The sequence below is a fragment of the Panthera pardus genome, unplaced genomic scaffold (assembly GCF_024362965.1).
Source record: "Panthera pardus isolate Hobbes unplaced genomic scaffold, ASM2436296v1 HiC_scaffold_8, whole genome shotgun sequence".
NCBI lineage: Eukaryota > Metazoa > Chordata > Mammalia > Carnivora > Felidae > Panthera > Panthera pardus.
In genome coordinates, this window is record NW_026527013.1 from 87,403,847 (window position 1) to 87,426,512 (window position 22,666).

Genomic DNA, 22,666 nt, shown 5'->3' on the forward strand with positions numbered 1-22,666 from the left:
AAAGAATAATGGAGCAGGGATAAATCTGTGAAATGGGAAATAGTTTCTACTTTGAAGAAATGTTGTATGTATCAGGTTTATTACACAAATGATGTGAAAGTGAGGGGAGATGGAATCAGATAGTTCTAGATAAGAGATGTGGATAAGAAGCATGCAAAAGTTTTGCTTAAATTCACTGAAAAAGAATGCATTTTAAAAAAAGGTATCACATCCCCCAACAAGGTTTCAGTTCATTTTATGCTATGTTAATATAACTGTCTTTTATTTCAGGGTTTTAAAAAGACTATAAGTGTTCAGGACTTTTAGAAAGGTTAATCAAAGTGGCCTTTTATTCTCAAAGTCGCGTATTTTTCTTGTATCTCTTGCCACTTAGAAACTTTTTAAGAGAACACCGGAAATAGACAAAATGCGAGAGCAAGGGGAAGTAAAAGATTTAGCTCTATAACTTATAGTGTATTTTGGAAGACTATTTTAAACAAGTGGTTTGGATTGTGAATTAGTGTTTTTTCTCTGTTGACTCATTTTCACTCTGTGAACAGAAAAGTATTTATTTTAATGACTAGTTTTCGATTTCTGCTGCTCGTCAGGTCTGAAGCAAAAACGACCTGCTATAAAAGCAAACTATTTTCCCTTAGTGTGCTGGAGCCTATCCAAAATGTTCTCCTCCAGGGGTGGATGATGGTTCAAAAGAATCTGACACCATGGAAAGATCTCCATTACATGTCACTGAACTGAACTAATTCATTTATGAGCACAGCAGCTCCTGACTCAAACATTGTGCTCCTTCCTAAGATTTTGCCCCTTCATTTAACTTGTACTAAATAACTTTTTGTCCACCCTTTATAAATATATTATCAAGCTTGTGGATATCTACTCTAATAAGATGCATCATGTATCAAGAAATATTTAGCTTTGGAAACTGCTCACTTAGAATTCATCAACCCTACTGCATGTTATTACAATAACAAAATACAATACTTGTAATTCATAAGTATTTGATTCAAGTCTTGCAAACATTATTATTGTTGCTAATAACAATAAAATAATTAATTGTATTATTTTTGGTGAAATGACCTTTCCACCCTTCAAACCAGCTACTTTACTCCTAACCTATGGAAATACATGGTTTTCCCTGACCATTCTATGCCTTTTATATAAATTCCCTTTAACTAGACTCATATTTCTAACTACAAGACTGAGCTCAAAGGTTGAGTTATTTTGAAAATCAAATACTATATAATGGATATTGCACTTAGTTCAGTACCTTATACGTGGTAAGTGCTCAGTAGTGACCTGCTATCATTCTTATTTCCAATTCCATTCTCCACTTTAGGTTCTGATCCTGCAGCCAAGGAGTACTGACCTCTTCTTCATACTCCTCGCACATAGTACAGTAGTTAGCATAATGGGTGAATAAATCATTGAACAGTATTTTTACATAGTAACATGGCTATATTCTTTAACAAGAGTTTTTAAATATTAATAAGCATTTGTACAAGATCCATTAATTTGCTCACTTTTTTTTTTTTTAACTTTTACCTATTTTTGAGAGACAGAGAGAGAGTATGAATGAGGGAGGAACAGAGAGAGGGGAGACACAGAATCTGTAACAGGCTCCAGGCTCTGCGCTGTCAGCACAGAGCCTGACATGGGGCTCGAACCCACGACCATGAGATCATGACCTGAGCTGAAGTCAGACGCTTAACCGACTAAGCCACCCAGGTGCTCCTTGCTCAGTTCTTTAAAATGGTTGGTAAGTTTAGTTTACAAATGTCCCCTCAAAGTTTCTTTTCACTATCTGTTTATTACGTACTTTCATTAAGTATATAATGATTTCATTAAGTATATAATATATAACATTGGAGTGAATGTTAATGTAACCAATGTCAAGTTAACAAAACTTCTGAATTCGTGGCTACATTTATTAAAAATGAGATTCTACTATATATGTGAACTTATAAAAATAACAACTATATTAAGGTGGATTAGATTTTTAAAAAGGTTTGAAGTAACCCACAGTGGAAGAATCAAAATTAGTGAAATTAATAAAAATTAATTTTCAGTAAGGAAACTATACACAGTTCTGTTTTTGCTTTATATTGTCTTCTGTCACTTGACTAGGAGAAAAAAAAATTGCTCATTCTATAATAAATAAAAATATCTTCCTTTATGTTGTCCCCCAAAGAATGAACAATTTCATATGGCTCAAGTGAGGGAAGATCTCCAACCTTCAAAATACTTTCTGGACTTCAAGATTTCCTGTTCAAAGTATACTGGGATTTACCTTCTCTTACAAGTGGCAATGACCTCGCTGAATTGTAGACATTAGAGTTTGGAAGTCTTTAAGTACCTTTCATTTGTGTTGAATTAAATCACACATTTCATTAATTATACAGGTCATGCATTTGCCTAGGAGTTAAAATATTCACTTTCAAAATGAAATAAATGAAGACCAGCTGGTTGAGAGGACACGGGGCGAATGCAGGATGTATTTTAGAATTTATTTATTTTTCTTTTAAGTCTTTGAATCTCTCATGTGTGGTGCCTTGCCATTTCCACATTTTAAGTTTACCCAAACTGGTTTCATGTCTTGAAGGAAAACCGTCAGGAGGGAGAAGAGTCGATTCAAACATGAGTAAAGAAAAAGGACTCAGCAGCATGCTCCACTCCAATCTCCACACAGTAATTGACAGGAGTTATTTTCAGGGAAAATTCAACTTTCAAAGCTTATATTATGAACAGAACATTACTATGATGGATTTTTCAAACAAAAATAACATGGGTATTTTCATGGAACGTGTGCAGAAAGAAAAATATTTTAAGAAATATTATGGGTTTTCTAAACAAGGTAAATATCCCCTCGAGGACTCTCTCACCTTTTTGCATGAGTGCCCGTTGGGTAATACCGGGAACAGGATATGCCATCCCAGGCACAGTATGGGTCTCGAGCCAGGCAGCAATCAGCACAAGCACTTCCATACATGTCACACTGATGGAATCTCACTTGGGCCACGGCAGAAGCAGATCCGATATACAGCTGTTGCTAGAGACATCAAAGAACAGAGAGGCCACTAGTAGAATTGGACAGAACTCTCAGTGATCTTCACCTCTGTGAATATTCATTTAAATTACCGCAGTTACTGAGGATGGATAATGGAACACCGATACTTCCATTTTTCTAAGATGTGAAATACTCCTATAGACCTGGAAGCTCGAGCAACAAAACTGCTTAACTGAGCTTGACAAAATCTTAGGAAGCTGGCTCTTCTTTTGTTATCTAAATAGAAAGACTCATCAGTTAACGCTGTAGGTCTTTTTAAAAGACCTGGAGGAATGTCCAATAACAGACTGGATAAGTAAATGCTCTTTTGTTGTTGCATCTTTTTTAAAAAATTTTTTCTTAATGTTTTTTTAAATTTATTTCTGAGAGAGAGAATGAGTGTGGGAGGGGCAGAGAGAGACAGTGCGACACAGAATCTGAACCAGGCTCCAGTCTCTGAGCTGTCAGCAGAGAGCCCAATGTGGGGCTCGAACTCACAAACTGTGAGATCATGACCTGAGCCGAAGGCAGATGCTCAACTGACTGAGCCACCAAGCGCCCCTGTTGTTTCATATTTTAAACTGAGATGTAATTAACAAATAACATTATATTAGTTTCAGTGTATACATAATGATTCCATATTTGCATATTGGGAAATGATCAACATAATAAGTCTGGTTAACACTCTTCAACACACAGGTAGAGTTGTTCTTGTGTGGTGAAAACTTTTCAAATAAGTATTAGGGTATTATTTAGTATAATCACCATGGCATACATTACATCCCCAGGTCTTCCTTTGTAACTAGAAGTTTGTACCTTAGGATCGCCTCCACATTTTGCCCATTTCCCATCCCCTGCCTCTGGGAGCTGCCAAACTGTCCTATTCATGAATTCGTTTTCTGTTGTTGTTTTGTGTGTTTTAATTCCACATATCAGTAAGTTTGTATGGTTTTTGTATTTCTTCGATTTATTTCACTTAGCACAATGCCCTCAAGGTCCATTCACATTGTCACAAATGGAAGGATTTCCTTCTTTTTTGTGGCTGAATAATGTTCCAATATTCCACATATATACATCATTTTCTCTATCCATTCATCCATTGATGGCACTTAAGGTTGTTTCCATGTCTTGGCCATGGTAAATAATACTGCAATAAACATGGGTGCAGATGGCTTCCAGAGTGAGTACTTTGTTTCCTTTGGATAAATACCCAGAAATGACACTGCTTAATCATATGCTGGTTCTATTTTTAATAAATTGAGGAAACTCTGCACTGTTTTCCATATTGGCTGTAGCAATTTACACTCCAACCAACAGTGCACATTAACACTAAACATTTAAAAGAGTAATGAAGATACATACAGAGAGAATGACATGGAATCAACTGTAAGATCTGTTGTGAAGAAAATATAAGTAGCAGAGCAATGAACGTTGCATGTTCTTGTTTGCCTAAACATAAATGGTTATTTATATATAAATTTGAGGTAATATATGTACCAACTACTTCTGGAAAAAGTTTCACCAGTAACTGGTTCTAGTAAAGTGGAGAGGAGTTTGTGTTTCACTGCACATTCTTTTGTGTTACCATCATTACCGTTATTTTTGCCCTTAAAAATGTTAACAAAAAAATTACAGAATAACATCGTATCATGATTATAGAGATAAATCTACTCTCATGTACTTTCCTCCAATAAGAGAAAATAAAGAAACCTATTACATGTAAACCACTATGTATTTTTACTAGAATACAACTGTAACTTGTTTATGTATAAACACATGTACTTACGCTCTTCATTCTTGCCTTTACTCACATATAGAACACAAACACATACACACAACTTACTCTCTTTGAAGAAATCTCCATAGAAATAATAGGAACTGGATCCTGCAAGACATTTTTAAAAGTTGTTATTAAAGAAATATAGGAATATACCTTAATATGGTTGTAATCATCTGAACTCCTATTAGGTATGTGAGTGGTTCTATGCTAGTCCATGGCTTTCATTTTAGCAAATCAATAGGAAAACATAATTACATTAAAATATAGCTTTCTTTAAAAAAAATCTTTTTAATGGAGTAGAACAGATATGTAAGATGAAAAAAGTAGTGGCTAATCTAAGTAGCTTACCATTTGTTTCTGAAATGTAATTTTTGTATTTGGGTTTGAATATTACTCTTGTTTGGGAAACCCAAATATCTCTAAATAAAATAATAAAGGCACAGCATTCTTTCTTACAATTTGAACCAGTAGAAGTGAAACAGTTATGTCTTTCAATTGGTGTTATTATTAGCAAACCATGTGATCTTTAATTGTTTTAATCCAAGTCTAATCAGAATACTTTTCTGTTGGGAGTTATTGTGGTCAAACACTATGAACCCAGGATGCTCTGAGAAAGATGAATAACTTCATTGCCTTAGAAGTGCACCAGAGGAAAGAAAATCTATCACAATGTTTTGAGAGCCTGTGTGTTATTTTAGGGTTGGTGATTAAAACTAGAGGGTCTCTAATGAGTACCACAACTCAGAAGGATTCTGCAAGCAGACAAGCAAGAGGCAGGTGGGATCTACACGATGGATGATTATCCTTCAAAGAATTATTTTTTGAAAGAGAAAATTTGATCCCGTGTCAATATTTTTTTTCAGTATTTTAAACTATAGAACACTTTATTCATGCATACATGCACTTATTTATTCATTCAAGTGATAATGTTTTTTAGTGTTGATATAAACAAGATACTATGGGGGAAGGCTCCTAATATAGTAGCTATGGTCACTATTGTGAAATGAAATCTTACATAGAAATCCAATATGCAAGATAGACAAAAACATAGCTGCTCTGGTTGAGATAGGAACATGGTCAGCTTTGGGTGCAGCTATGGGGAATCTAATCTCCAGGACAGCTAAGGTGAAATGAACTGTTTTTTATCAATAAAGATATTTTCATACATATTCATTACATACACATACAGTCAATCTTAATAATTTACAGACTGTTTTTTTTTTTTTGCAAATTTTCTGAATTGCTTAAATTTATTTGTAACCCCTTCATTAATACTTATGGTGTCCTGTGGTCATTCATGGACATATGCAGGCACACAGAAGCAATACATTTTAGTTGCCCTATAAGTATGACCGCAACAGAGGTCAATCATTGCAACACTCTGCCTTCTTGTTTCAGCTTTTGTATTGTAAACAAGCGTCCTTTCGATGGTCTATTTCGTGCTTTGTGTTGGCAATTTTGATGTTTAAAACAGCCTTTAAGCAAAGTGTTGAAGCACTGTATAGTGTTTCTAAGCTTCAAAAGGCTGTGATGTGCATTGTGGGAAAATACATGTGTTAAATAAGATTTGTTCAGGCATGAGTTATAGTGCTGTGGAACAAAGTTCAATGTTAGTTAATAAACTATATATGATATAAGGTGTCTATATAAAAACACAAAAAGAACAATGCTATATATTGATCAGTTGACAAAAATGTTGTGACTAGAGGCTCACAGGAACGTAACCTTCTATTTCCCATAGGAGCATCAGTCAGTATTCACTAATTTAGTGTTCATGGTGATTCTAAAGACCATAACTGCCTTAAATATTGAAGCTTGAGTCTGTGTGTGTGTGTGTGTGTGTGTGTGTGTGTGTGTATGCATACAGTTGTTTTTGTCATGTCTAATCCTCCCATTATCATTTTGCAGTTTTCTCTTTTTTAGTAAATTCTTTGTGTAATTGCTATGTTGTAATAAAAAGTGATATGCTTATCATATCCCAATGTGCACAATATGAAACCTACTGCTTTGTCTGTGTTGACAGTACATTTGTAAAATGAGACTCTGCGATAATGATTCTGGAATTCGTATGTGGTATGTGTTATTTCTTTAAGTCACAGTTCATGCTAGCTAGGTTAATATTAGCATTTTCATTTGAATAGTGTACAATAATCAAACAGATGCATCAGGATTTTAAACCATTTCTCACTTCAGATTCACTCTGAATTCACAACATACCTGTTAGAAGAAAAAAAAAAGTGAGCCAGCATCTTTAATATTTGCAACTCATTGGCAATTGTTAATACATAAATGTTGGCTATTTCATTTCATTTTATTTTTTTACTAAAAATACCTTGAATATCTGAAGTTCTTCTAGAATTACTTCTTCCATTGATTCTGTTTCTTGGTTATAAATCGTGATTACTTTCAGTACAATTCCATTATCTGTAAGAAAGCAAAAGAAGAGATAAACCAGAAGCTTATCACAATCTGGTTTTCAAACAATTAAAAACCATGCAGCACCTATGAATTTGAGTAAGATTTGAGATCTAGATGTATGAAAATTTTACTCATTGTTAGTTAAAACAATATGACCACTCATACATTCATATTTTAAAATGGCAAAAAAATAAAAATTAAAATAAAAATAAAAGGGCAAAAAAATAACTGTATGTCTGGCTAAGAAATAAGACCAAATAATATGTAATTATTTTTCAAATAATGTGATTCAGAAACTCAATTAAAGACTGAGAAATCAAAATATATTAATATATATACAATTATATCTGGTACTATATTACATATATATACACTTTTAATAAGAAAAATGGCAAGTATATACTACTGAGAGAACAGCATAAGTCCTCCCATACTAATCATTTAACTTCCGTAATTATCAATAATTTTATAAATTTAAATTCATAATTTAAAATTTCACCTAATTTTTATTATACTTGATATTCTGAGCTTGTTCTTTCCAATAAAAATTTTAATAAGACACTAATTTGCTTGTAAGAATAATGTGGTGTAGTGCTAAAAATAGCTCAGGAAAAATAAGCACTTTGAAGGTGCTCGTCTAAGAATTTCTATGGTATCTAAGCAGTTTGTTTAAAAATTACCAAATCATGAGGGTGGGTTAATAAAATTTGATTAAAATAAAAAGAGTAACAATTACCTATCTAATACATGAAAAGGAATCCAAACTATAATTTTTAAGCCAACAATACATAACACCTTAAAATTATTATATCAAGCAAAACACAAAGATGAAACTCAAATTATTAATTTGCAACTAGTGACTTGCAATAAAGACCCTTCCTATATACAGTATTTTATACACACCCACACAATATTAAAGCACAGGGAAAAATCATTATCATTTGTGAGACTTTCCAATGTACTCACCACACATTCATCAAATATCTTCTTTTGTGTTGAAAAGCCGTGGCTCAATATGATGGTATCTTTGAGTTAAAAATCATTTACATGATAGCATAAATATTTATCTGATATTTCTGGAATTCTCTCAAATAGCTTTGGTCAATCTAACAAGAAAGTATTTCTAAAAACAGACTTGGACTGATATACTGTTTATGACCGGTACTTTTCCAGGTCATAAATATGTTAAAAATAACAAAGCTTTTCCCATGATTAATTTTTATCAAATATTTTTCTTACTTATGAAACTTGAAAAGAAAAAGCTCTATTAATGTCATTATGAGTGAATTCATGGCCAAGTAATTTGAAGTCTGTTAAAGAAACGTGACACTTTGTTAATCTTGAATCTGCAGTGCAGAGAATATCATGAACATTAACCTCCTAAAATAAGGATAAAATACAGCCTACACCAGAGATCAATTTCTGCAAATCAGATGAAGGTTTCCTTACTGAAATCTTTGCTTTTTAAAAAAGTGTGAGTGGAGAAGCCCAAGCACCAATATTAGTATCATATTCTGGTTCCTGATCTAAGTATATGCAATGTCTCTGTAGAATTATGTCTGTGATTAAAGTTATGTGTGGTAGGATGCTTACTCTTCTAAATACCAATTGCTATAGCAATGATTATAATGTATATTAAAAAAAAAAACAAAATAATTTAAAAGATTTTTTAAATGTCTATAGATTTTTAAAGTACTTGACAGAATTTTTATCTATTATCCAAATGCCAAAAGTTTCAAAGATTTCAAATTCTCTTCCACAAGCTGTATGTATGGAATTAAAGTTATATATTTATTTGAAAATGTCCCTTTTCAGCATATTTCTTTGTTTTATTAATGCAGGAGATTATAATTTTGCTCTAAAAGTTTGCCTCCATTATGGGTAACAAATGGCCCATTTTTGTACAAATGGATGATTCTGATGGGGCCTGATAAGCAGTGTTGTGATTATAGACTCAGGTGAAGTTACTGTCCCAAGCTGTTTAACAAATCTTGAGACCTTACTTAACAGCCAAAGGCGGGAAGGGATCTGGGGACTGAGGGCAGAACCATACTTGCTATGGCAGCCTATTTCCTCTAGGAGAAGTTCTGTCTGGAACCAATGCTGTTTATGAAAATCAATTAATCCTAATCCATTTATTCAAGGATATTGACTGTGTATCAAGAATTATGGGCTGTAACCGCTTCAAATCCTCTCTTCCACTGCAGAGAAAAAGCAGTGTGCAGGGGCACTTGGGTGGCTCAGTTGGTTAAGTGTCTGACCTCGGCTGAGGTCATGATCTTGTGGTTTGTGAGTTTGAGCCCCATGTTGGGCTCTGTGCTGACAGCTCAGAGCCTGGAGCCTGCTTTAGATTCTGTGTCTTTCTCTCTCTCTCAAAAATAAATAAAAACATTTAAAAAAAAAAAAGCAGTGTACAAATGGGCTAATGGATTAATAGATTTGTTGATAGGTTTTAAAAATATTAATAATGTTAATGATTTTAAGATTCAGTACATGCATCTCAGTACTTTGTAATCTCTTTACCTGTCCCAATAAACAAGACATCATATTGGCCATCCTCAGCTTCCACTCGATCCACTGCTATTTGTTTCAGGTTATATCTTCCATCTGTTTTTACCAGGATTGGTTTTTTATGGGCAGGTTTTATGGGCTGGTACATAAGTGGATGGCTTCTTGCAAATCGGATGGCTTCATCAGGATAGTCTTTGGTGGTTCCGTACCTCCCACCATTAACTTTGCTGGCACACTGCAATACAAGTGGATAATATTTTTGTCTTACGCATAAAGAGCAAATTTGCATCAATTATGAAAACAAACAGAAAACTGGATGTGTTCAATGAATTAATTGCAGTTAGAAATACTTAGTAACCACATATCCTTCATTAGAGAAATAAAATCTGCATTAACAATTGCAAATAAAGACTGAATCATCCCAAACACGCAGCACTAGAAAAAATACAGAAAGCAGTGAAATCTTGGGAAAGTGAAGTATATTTAATACTGTACAATTTGAAGGTGGTAAAAATGAGTATCATCATAAATACTGTTATTATTTCCCATTTTCTGAAATTTTTAAATTTTTCACGTTGTAATTTAAGTTTTGAAGATAAACCATGTATTGCTTATAACAGAGCAAAAGCCTCTTTGTTGTGCTAAATCCTCCTCCCGAATTAAGGATCACAATTGCACAAAACAGTTTTCCCATTATTGAGACTAAGATAATATGATTGGTGATGGTTTCAGTAGACTCACTGACTATACAATCTTAGTGCTGTAACAAAGAAAACTGTTTAAATTCTGTCAGTGTTAATTCAGGGAAAAAAAAACCCTCTCCATTCTACTGTAATCTGCATGAATTTATATTATTTCTGTATGGATTCAACACAATAAATTGAGAAAGTGAGAAATATATGCAAAAACATGCTTAAATTCTTAATTTATTGACTCTAAATATAAATGTTCAACAGCACCTAAGTAACTTCTTGGAATACCTTTAAGTGTGTTGATTCATGCTTGTTATTAAGCACTCCCTTATTTCGTATATTTCCCTCCAGAATCAGCAGCAATTGCAATGATTATGTTGATAAAGAATTTTCCACTTTAGAGTATAAATACAGTAGTGTAGTAATCAGATTCTGCAAAGAGGGCATTTTTAATGGTCTGTTTTAAAATTCAGGTCATATTTCTTAATTTGGCCTGAATTTTTCACTGGAGTGTACTTACATGATACATAATTGGAAACATTCTGGACCAGCCTGGAAGCAGTTCAGTAACCAGTCACTTCCTCCAAATCTCCTTTAATACCATGTGGTTTCAAGAAGCATTTCCAGCAAAGCCACAGGAGTGGGTTTTCTCCATTTAAATTGTAATTTCAATCAATAGAGTGAAATAAAGTATACTTTATGTCTTACTGGAAGTAATAATTTTAAGCTAGTGAGAATGATTGAAATGGTAAAGCTTTACACTTGTTAATGGAGGTAAGGTTTGTTTCCACTTTGAATTTTGGCTCTGCAAAAATGGTTTCTACTTGACTTGCAAGTACTTGTGGAATGAGCACAGCGATGGGTTTTCACCAGCTGCTCAAGAAAAAGTGTAGACTTTTGACTTGTATGACAAGTTAAATGTTTGTTCTCCGTGGTCTGTGAGCACATACAATGAGCTGACATTTTTCCAACATAGTTTTGCACAGGACACATGACACAAATTCATCATCATTGTCATCGGCATCATCGTTTTTAGATACACATGTAAGTAAAAGCACAAAAGCTTGGCTAATCAGGGAGAATGTCAGCTGCATGAGTTCACAGGTGAGTGGTGAAACTTCTGGAACTCTAGGAGCACTTTTGTATTGGCATTTTCCTTCTAAGAGCCAGGAAGGATGCTGAATGAGATGCTAAGTATACTGGTAAGGTAGAGAAAAAGCTTAATTCAGTGATGCTAAAGTGAGAAGAAAGGAGAAAGTGTGGCTGGGGGAACTTGGAGGCTGACTCAAATATTAGGATGTGAATACATGGTAACTTTCTCACGCTTGGAAATTCTATGTGCACCAGTTCTTCTGAAGAAATGTAGGAATAGGATACTCTCTTTACTGGATGTTTCTGTGTTCACCAGTTATCTCAAAAATAAATTTGCTTTTGGGGCTACTTAGCCAAAATATCAATGACAATCTGTACTTTATCAGGCTGCTTAGATGTTCTCACTGTAGATTTTTTTTTCCATTAAATAAAAAGCGTACAACCAGATACAAGAAGTGGTATTTCTTTACCATGCAAGTAATGAAGCACATTTTTAGGTGTAGAATTTCTTAATTGTTTAATGCAAGTTTTGTAAAGCATCTGAAACACTGAATAAAATATTACTAAAAGAGCCTTTAAAACCTAAGAATACTTTGTTCAATGTCTAAACTTACAGAACCAGGTCTTGGGTAAGGGACTTTTCCTTCATAGAGTGACCAGTGGTATTCAGGTCCTTCCTTATGTGCATATGGTCCATTAAAGGCTGCCCGGATGCTAGACATATGATAGACACATATTGCATGCCCCCTAAATATGTTACTGGAAAAAAAAAGACAATTACTATACTGGAGCTGACTAGCAGTCATCCAATCAAATCCTTCAGACTACAGAAATAAGGATAAAGTCTTTTGGATAAAACAGTTGCAACATCTTAAGTACAGGATATTCTACAAATATGAACTACTGCAATATTTCAAGTACTGGAACTCTAAAACTTACCGTTTCTTTACCTTATTACAAGAAACTGAAAATGGCACGGTTAGACTAAAAAAAGTGACACTTGTCACCTCACTTAATTTCTAAATCTTATATTGTGTCTTTATATTTTTTTAAGGAAAATATCGCCTGAATATTTAAAAAGATTCATTCCCAAGTTGAATTACTCATTTTTTTAAAGTTTATTTATTTTGAGACAGGGAGAGAGCATGAGCAGGGGAGGGGCAGAGGGAGAGGGAGAGAGAGAATCCCAAGCAGGCTCTGTGCTGTCAGCACAGAGCCCCATGCAGGGCTCCGTCTCAGGAACCGTGAGATCATGACCTGAGCCAAAATCAAAAGTCAGATGCTTACATGAATGAACCACTCAGGTGCCCCTGAATTATTCATCTTAAGCTTTATCTCCTTGTATGCTGTTTCATATTCTGAGTAGACAGTGCTCACCTAATCACTACGCTGTTAGTATTGCTAATTCCGTTCAAATTTTATTTGATTTCTCAATGTATATGATTAAATAACAAGTTAAAGTCTCATGAAACTTTGGGACTTTGTTCCATTCTTTATGTTAGGTCATACAGGCATTAATAAGCTTGCTGTATGTTCCCTTCTCCAGTGACTTCCAGGTCACTGAAACTGCACTAGAGTGGAAAGATGACTGGATTACACTAGATTAATTTTGGGAAAATTACTTAAATTATATAAAACTCAGAATCTTTACCTCCAGAACTATCAGCAATTAGAATCATTTTTTTTTAATAAAAAGTTCTACTTATAAAGGATAAAGACACCAGTTGACTACAATGAGTTTTACTGGGGACATTTGTGATAAATTTCTGCAAAAAGGACATTTTTAAATAATTTGTTTAAAAAATATGGCCATATTTCTTAATTTGGTATTATCTGAACAAATTCAAACATTTCCCCAGCCTCCTCACTGTGAGAAGCAAAATAATTAATGTTTGTGAAAGTGCTTTCAACACATAGTTTCAACAACACATAGTTCTTTATAAACGTAAAAGTTCCTATACTCTGAGACACCGGTAGAGCAGCAGTTATGTTACTGTCTTAGGACATCAATTCACACATTTTATAACACACCTTGAAGCAATTGGAAATGCCTCCAATAGTGAGAAAACCAGAGATAGTCTCCCAACTAAAGTGGCAATAAACCTTTGATCACTATGCTACAAATATCAACCTTTAAGTCAGGTAACAGCTGGGACACCTTTTCCTCAGATTTATGTAAAAAATGAACAGTCAAAATTGAAATTATGGGAAAAAATAATGTGTTGTCTTTGAAATCTAGACAGTTCCATTATGCTATCATTTAGGAAAGTACCGTACAAGTGATCATACTAACCTGTGGAAAAACTATTCTGGTTATCCCATAGCTTTTATTTATTATAAAACCATGGGATTAGAATGCAACGTCTAAATTCCTTACAGGCATGAAAGCGAAGATGAAGTTAAAAAAAAAAAAGTGAGGACTGTGGACTGTGACAACTTCCAATCTACATTCACTAATTTTCTTTGCATCAAGGAAGAACTGATAGCAAAATTGTTTCCATATTTCTCTGCTGAAGAGAAGGTCTCCTTACAATTGCACAATATTTATCAAAAGAACTTTATTATTTTTTTTTCAAAGTGACCATAAGAAATCACCTGCTGAAAAAAACAAACAACTTTGTGGAGAGATCCAGAACAAGCAAGGTAAAAATTACAACATAGCTGAAGACCAGTGCAGTGCAAAAGAGGAAGTGAGTTCTGTCATTCTATCCTTGTCTAGATAATTGAGGGATATTCTTTACTTCTCATTCCAGTCATTTCGGCTCCAGTCTCTCCTATCTGGAAAGACACACTCAAGAAATTATATGTGTAAACTTTCAACCAAAACTGATGTTAGTAATATTTTTTCATTCATGTACTGCCACACATGAAGTAGTATTTCATTTTTCCCAACACTCCTCAATGGACATAAAATAAAACATGTTAAAGAGAAAAGTAATAGATTCTAGGCCCTAAACTTCAACATCTTATTTAAATTTAAAACATGGAAAGCAAATCATAAATACATGTTCTCTGTGAATCCACATAGGACTGGGACAGCCTGAGTAAGAGAGTGAGCATAAGAGAGAGTGCTCTATTTAAGAGCTCTTGATTAAGGAATCAAGGAGTATTTTTTATAGATGGCAACTGACAAGTACTGGTGAACTGATATAAACCAGTGTTGGAAGACAGTCATTTAAAGCAAGAGAGGTGGGTAAATAAAATCATAGTAATGGGACCCATGGATTCTGTCAATGTATAATCTAAAAAGCATAACATCAGAGAGCCAGAGGAAAAACTTCCAAAACTGAGTAACAGTTGACAAAGACGTTTGAAAACCTGACTCAGAAAACTATATGACAATTAAAGTAATTATTCTACCCTCTATAACCCCAAACTCAGAGCTTATAAACTATATGAGAAGAAAATCATTCTGTTGTATGTCAGAGAGGGAGGAAATTAGGATACTGAGCACAGAAGGATGCTGGGGTGCTTCAAACAGACACGCAGATCTGAATTGAGATCATGGCTTTAAAAATGAAAGAAAACTTGCAAACATGAGAACAAAGAGAAATTGGTGACATACAAAAGAGACAGAGACAATGACAATGGGTCAACGGTATTTCCAATTTACAGACACCATGAAAGGGTAAGGCATATTTTGTTTCATAACGTTTTTATTGACCATATGCATTTCTCACCTGGTAGTGTTAAAGAGTCCAAATATCACTGGGTTCTTAGGATCTCTGGTATGTAGCAAGAAAATATCCTCTGAAAATTAAAGTCCATTACATTAGTTTTTGTAGTCCTCTTTGCATGTAAAAGAAAATATATTGACATAAAGTAGCTTAGAATCCATTACAGATATAAGATATCAATGTCTTTCCATACACGGTCATACGACCCTGACCAAATCACAAAAAAGTGAAATACTTGGCTATTCAGAATGACTCTGAGGCTGGGCCTTACGGAAGGAACGAGGTGCTAACTGTAAGCTACACAGAGGGATCTCCTGTTCCTGCAACTCCTTTGACCCCACCATGTGGACCTGGCCAAAATGAGAAGAACGGAAACTTGCACACTGCACGAAGCAAGTCTCCATAAATGAGATAGTGAGGGTTTATCGAGGGGAACAAACATCAAAGGGTAACATTTAGTTCTTTCAATTCAGTAAGATTTACCTAATTCATCAAAATATGTGTCAATTCCATTCATTCCTGGTACTGAGCAAACGAGTCTTGCTTTGAGGAACGTGCTCCACTTATTGACCAGTATTCTCTGTCCTCCTACATCATTCTGTGACAAACAAAATCATGCAAATGAGTACCAAAAGAACTTTTTAACAACAAATTCTGCAATATTAAACAGGCAGATGGCAAGAGTTGTAGCTTTTTTATTTAATCTGGAAATTGGAGCCTAATCCTCAAATAATACCACAGATGCATTTCCCCATAAGCATTCTTTGAGATTTCCACCTTCCGCCTGGTTAGTATACTTTTACTCTGTCCATTAAATATACTTTCCAGGTGTTAAAGAATGCTAATAGACTGGTGTTTCTTATGTAAAGCACTGGTAACGGTAACCTTCAATATTATTTATTGATAAATATGGTATCATAATACAGTAACCTTTAACATTATTTTATTGATAAATAATCTGCTTATCTCAGAAAAAGCACCATTATTTTTTTCTTTTAGAAAAATCTTGAATTACATACACATACATATGCATACACCATACCTATATGTTTGCACACATATATACACACAAATGTACATCCATGGCTATACATATGTATTTATAACTTTCTTCTTAAATTTATTCTGAAATATCAAAGTAACTTAACAGCTGTAATATTATTAGCAATCTGTCAATATATATTGCTCCTTCAGTTGATTTTGAATGTCTCCCAACAGCCTATCTGTTGGTTAAGTGTCCAACTCTTGATTTCAGCTCAGGTCATGATCTCATGGTTTATGGGACTGAGCCCCACATCAGGCTCTGTGATGACAGTGCAGAACTTGCTTGGGATTCTCTCTCTCTCTCTCTCTCTCTCTCTCTCCCCCCACCCTCAAAAATAAATGAATGTAAAAAAAAAAAAACAATATAAAACCTTCAGGAGATGTGAAGTATAATTATTAGACAGCAAATACTGATTTTAGGCAGCCTACAGAATACTAGAAAGTATTTTATAGTAGAAAGCCTACTGGGACACCTAGGTGGCTCAGTCCATTAAACGTCTATCTCTGGATTTTGGCTCAAGTCACTATCTCGCAGTTCGTGAGTTCAAGTCCTGTGTCAAGCTCTGTGCTAACAGCGCAGAGCCTGCTTGGAATTCTCTCTCTCCCTCTCTCTGTGGCCCTCCCCTGCTCACGCTCTCTCTCTCTTGCTCTATCAAGTAAATCAACTTACAAAACTTAAAAAGAAACTTAAAAAAATAAAAAACAAACAAACAAATGACCAAGGCCTGACGATAAACTGTGAGCTAAGCACACGGATGAGAGAGAAAGGCAGTCCTCACCACACAGAGTCGCCCCACTCTGGTGTAAATTGCGTGGGCACTGTTTTCTGCCTCTAGGGCCTTCTCGGTAAAAAAGAAATACACTTTGTTGTCATCTCGGTCTTCATTGTCAGGAATCATATATGAACCTACAAATTTTGGTTCTACAGGTATAAAAAAGTAGAAGAAAAGTAAAACAGCTATTATAAGAAAATGACAAGGTTATTCTAATATATTACATATCACACAAATACTTCAGTGTAACTTTCAACATTTCATGAAGAAATAAAGTTATTTCCTTTAAATGTTGTATGCACATTAAAATCATGTAGATATCTCCATTCTCTTCACAAACTAACATTTTGTTTGGAACTATTAGAGGCAATTTTAATAGGAAAATAAGAGTCACAAAAGGAAAAATCAGTTTGAAACAGCATACTTTAAAATTCATTCAAAGAACAGATTAGGGGCATGAGGGTGATCATCTGCATAAATTTCCTCCCAAATATATAAAAAGTCAACATAAATACCTAATAGAGAAGTTTTAATAGAGAAGTTTATCAATTTTTTAAGTTCATATGTTATCTATCAGGGTAGCTCACGGAAGACCATTTTAAGGTAGCAAATGTATTTTAAGTCTTTCTGTTTGTAGTCTAAGGGATCTGAGTGAACCCCCTTGACTGATACGGTATGTCAAATATTTTAATGGTAACATGCTGCCAGTAATGACTAAAGGTTAATAAAAAGGCTAAAAATAACAAAAACACTCACTATTAAATGATGCTTTAATCTCTGGATAGGTCAGGGTGCCCAAATATAAACATTATTCCTTATAAAGAATTCTATCAATGAATGGCTACTGATTTTCCTAGGGTTTAATTTGTCTCTAAACACAATGTGATCCTATTAAAACAAAACAATGGAATCAATTCATCCAAAATTATACCAACTGACAAGAGAAAACAAAGCTACTTACTAGATGAAAGGATTTTTTTGCTTTTCATGTATTTAGTTGGTTTTCTCCATTTAAATTCTGATTTCTAAGTATTGTTATGGGGGTAACATGGTTTTATAATAATGTCAATCCATTTTGATATAAAATGTTACATGTATAATTGCAGATTTTCAAGAACACTACTAATAAAAAAATCCTTAAATTTGTAAAACACTATCAATGGCATTTGTATTATTACTATTATCAAAACATGGCAAGTTTCTCATGAGTTCTACACTTGTTTTCAGTTCTGATTTACATACTCTTTTCTCCTCAACCCCACCTTTTAACAGGCGCTCGTCGTCATGCTCGGTGCGAATATGAGCCAATCGACCCATGCTCCGGAAGATCGCGGCATCTCTGCCCCAGTAGTCACTGTAGAGGCCAGCAAACAATTCACTACCTACAGGGAAACGTCAGTTAAAAAGAAGTCAGTATTTGTTTCTGGATCTGACGGCCATATATAAGCCACAATTACAGTAAACATATCCAGGTTTACTGCACATACAGCCTATGGAATTAATATAAGAGCATGGATGGTATATTCATATTGCCAGGCTTGGAATCCTGACTCGACCACTTACTAGCTGTGTGAACTTGGGCTAGGTGCTTAACCTACCTGTGTCTCAGTTTCCTCACATACAAATAGGAATAGCACTCAAAAGTATTATAAAGAGTAAAGCACTTCAAAGAACATCCAACATATACTAAGACCTATATGAGTATTTGATAAGTAATGTGATTCACCTTATTTTATTAAACTTCTTTTAGCCTTCATATGAAGGTATTATCATTATTATTGGTACTATATGCAAGTCAGCTAACTCGAATCCTTGGAACAAGAAATTGCTTCCATTAACATAATTTTATTTTTCAAAAATTTTTTTAATGTTTATTTATTTTTGAGAGACAGAGTGTGAGCAGGAGAGGGACAGAGATAGGGGGAGACGCAGAATCCAAAGCAGGCTCCAGGCTCAGAGCTGTCAGCACAGAGTCTACCCGGGGCTTGAACTCCTGAACTGTGAGATCATGACCTGAGCTGAAGTTGGACACCTAATTGAGCCACCAGGTGCCCCTCTGTTAACATGATTTTAGTGTAGGAACCACAAAGTCTGACAAAGTCACGTATAATATGATTAGTTATTTAATTTTAAGTTTGTGGCTTAGATAGGAATGGCATAAAGAATTTATAACTTAATTAGTCAGAATGAATGAAGTTGGCTCTAACATGCGGTGGAGGTCCCAGACTAAAATCAGACCAAGGAACCACAAACGTATGGTTCCTTGAAATGACAACGTGACCTTGGTTTCAAGAAATGACAATGTGTCCTTGCAGAAAGCCAGAAAGCAAGACATTAAAATAGCTTATAAGAAGGGAAAAAAAATAACAAATAGAAAAATAACATAAAGATACAGGGAACTGAGGAAGACCAGCACATATCAAGTATAGGGACTTGGAGTTCTCTTTTGTCAAAGGGACAACAAAAGATCATCAGTGTGCCCATGAGTGATGCCAGAAGGATTGTCCCGGGCCTATGCAGCATGGGTATCCTGTCCCTGGAAAATAGCTCTGAAAAGAAGCAAATGAGAGTAGCAGAGAGAAGCAGTAACCTCAATTTAGGGTGGTAAAATTCTTATAAAGAATATCATGTAACTCTGGTAAGGTTTAAAAATATGTAACTGATGACTATACTGAACTCAACATACTAATGTTTTTCTGTTAAATAAGGAATGTGTACAGATGTGTACACATGGTATTTAAAGTGCTTTACATGTAAGAGAATTGAAATGAAATGTATTTTTATTTAATGAATTTAATTGAATATTTAATTTTAGAATTAGAATTATTAAACTTACAGGTATAAAGATTTAACCAAGTATATAAACAGAATTTAAGAGAACTTGATTTCATGTTTATACATTTTATTAATTCGATTTAAAAACTTATTTCAGCATTTATAAAGGGCTTTTTCTAAGTTAAGGCCTTTAAAAGTCCGAAAAATCTTGAGTAGACTATCTTTGTATGGTTGAAAATTTGAAAGAGCAATCAAATATGTTGTCAACTTGAGTTAACTGAATTTTTAAAAAGTGAAAATAATTGCTTTTGTTTTACCAGATTTAAAAAATAGAATAAGGAGATACAAATTGAATTTGAAGGCTTGAGAAAAATAAGTTTTCAGATATGTTATAATTATAAATTAATTTTAATTTATACAGAGGCAAGGAAATAGTTTTTTGTTGTTTTTGTTGTTGTTGGTTCACAAAATACACTATGAGTACTTAAATAAATATAGGAAATACATAAATAAAATCCAGGTTTCCCACAAAGGAATTCACCTTTAAACTATACATAAATATAAAAAGAAAGAGGAGAAACAGAGGCAAATGTGCGAGAATATTAATAATTAATGAATCAAGGTAAATGGTATAAAGGTGTAAATTTTATTCCTCTTTCAATTCTTCTTTGTATTTGAAAATTTTCAAGATAACAAGTTTAAAAAAAGCTGTATTTATTGAGTTCATCTCATATACTCAAATGTATACTAAGTGAGAGGTGTGATCGAGAAAATAACAGAAACTGAAAAAACAAAGATGCTTTATATCTGAACTTAAAATATAATTAGATAGAGGAAAGTATTATCAGAACTCTTATTTAAGCATAGTCTTTGGTAACAGGGAAAAAAGTGACACAATTTATATCAAAGTCAGTTAGTGTTATATTCAGCCAAAAGTTATATCTGAATGTAGAGAAGGCATATTTTGAGATAAAATGGTATCAATAGTTAGGAATAGGAACCACAGGTGGGAGGCATTCTGCACTACTTGAGCATGGATAAAATGTTAAATTCATTAAAAGGCCTTGGGGAACATTATGGCCTAAATGAATGAGTTGATCCATAAAAGGGTTAATTGACTACTGAACCACCAGAGTGAGGATTTTTCTGAAATATTTTTGTTGTTAATTATTAAACTTCATGATATTACCCATATAAAATATAAAGTCCATTTTATATAATTATTCTAAGCAAAATTTATTTTCCTAATATGGGCTTGGCTGAATGCTTTATGCATAATGGGTACAAAAAAACAGAGTTCTTAAAAATCATGATCGTTTTCTATTCCTTAAGCTTTTAATATTTGATTTAACTTAGTTTCTCAAGCTATTTCTAGAACTCTGATATTTGAAAACGCTACTATTATATGAATATAATCCTATTATCTCACATCAATTTCATTGCACTCACCCAGTCTGAAACACTGTGTCAAAGTTTTACTTGTTTTAATCACTTTTACCAACTTAACAAACACGTACCCCTTGGAGCCACTAGATGGCAACCTTAGGATAGCAAATACTACTATATCCAAGGCAGGTTATCTGCACAACGAAAAAGATGATAGATTACCAATTTTACCCAATTTCCCTTTTTGTATTCAGATAAAAGAAAACAGTTTGTGAGCAATTCAAATAACACAATATGAACTGTATGACTTGAACTTCAAAGAAACCAGACAGGTGCTAAAAAACTATGCTGTGTAAAACTGAACCAAATGTGTTTCTGTTGGAAATGTTACGTTTTCCTCAGAAGGGAAAGATTCTCCTTTCATAGCTTATTATCATTGTAAAGAACAAAATAAATGCAGAGCAATAGATAGTAATTATGCTTGATAAAATACTTTCCAAAGGAAAACACTTTAATGAAAAACCATAAAGTAGAATAAGGCTTTAGGCACAAATATTACCTAATAGTAATTAAATGAGCCAAAATATTCAGCATTATAATTGATACTGTTTACAACAAATATGTAAACTACATATCACAATATTTTAATCGACAACTTTACTTTAAAATTATAACCATTTGACATAATTAAGACAAATTTGTGAATCAATAGTTTGGTATTTTACAGAGTGCAAAAAATTTCTGGATAAATCATATTTTCATGGATTAAAAACAAACATGTCTATAGAGACATGATATTCAATAAACACATTAACTTATCCAGAAATTTAACTAGCATCTTATCTCTTGTGATGTACTGAATATAAATAACCAACTGCATTTTTATGCCATACATTACTTTTCATTTGTTATAGCACTGACTTATATTGGAAACTGATGTTATGTTAATTTTAGATGGTCATGTGTGGTTATAATTAGACAACAGAACATCTGCAGGGTATTTTGACAGGTGAATGAAACTTATTATTGTCATGCTCAATGTACTCTCTTTGTACAGATACAACAATAGTTCTGTCTGCACTGGAAATCTGTCATACCAAGTCTCCAGCTCGAAATCTGCTGTTTGGCTGTGGCCAAACTGTTCAATAGCTCATGGTCTTGGTTACCTGTAAAATCAGAGACCAACATGTAATTTCTTGAGCCTGCCAAGCTTTTATGTTCTCTCTGCCTGGGAATGTTTTGCCTGGAACTCTGCATCTCCTTTCCTGTTTTACCTCCCATACCCAGCAACTGCCCATTCCCTCCATGAAGCCTTCCTTGGCTAAACCTTTGTTAGTTGAGTGATTCCTAGTACCACCACAGCCCTGGTGCCTATTTCTATCATACTGCTCATCCTACTGTATTTTAACTGCTTATATGTCTGGCATTATGTCTCACTAGATGTAGGCTTCTTGATATGTCTTGTATATTCTCTTGCA

At 34.0% G+C, this 22,666-nt stretch overlaps 1 protein-coding gene across 1 annotated transcript in view; it reads right to left on the reverse strand.

The window, feature by feature from the left end:
* Positions 1–22,666, reverse strand: part of SEMA3E (semaphorin 3E) — a 238,496-nt gene that overhangs the window by 25,497 nt on the left and 190,333 nt on the right. The window contains exons 6-14 of the mRNA XM_019451311.2: positions 18,290–18,409; positions 17,034–17,176; positions 15,694–15,808; positions 15,214–15,283; positions 12,148–12,292; positions 9,762–9,984; positions 7,153–7,244; positions 4,884–4,925; positions 2,877–3,043 (exon numbers count right to left, since the gene is read on the reverse strand). Of these exons, the coding sequence (XP_019306856.2) occupies positions 2,877–3,043; positions 4,884–4,925; positions 7,153–7,244; positions 9,762–9,984; positions 12,148–12,292; positions 15,214–15,283; positions 15,694–15,808; positions 17,034–17,176; positions 18,290–18,409 (1,117 nt within the window). The remainder of the gene's footprint in view (positions 1–2,876; positions 3,044–4,883; positions 4,926–7,152; positions 7,245–9,761; positions 9,985–12,147; positions 12,293–15,213; positions 15,284–15,693; positions 15,809–17,033; positions 17,177–18,289; positions 18,410–22,666) is intronic.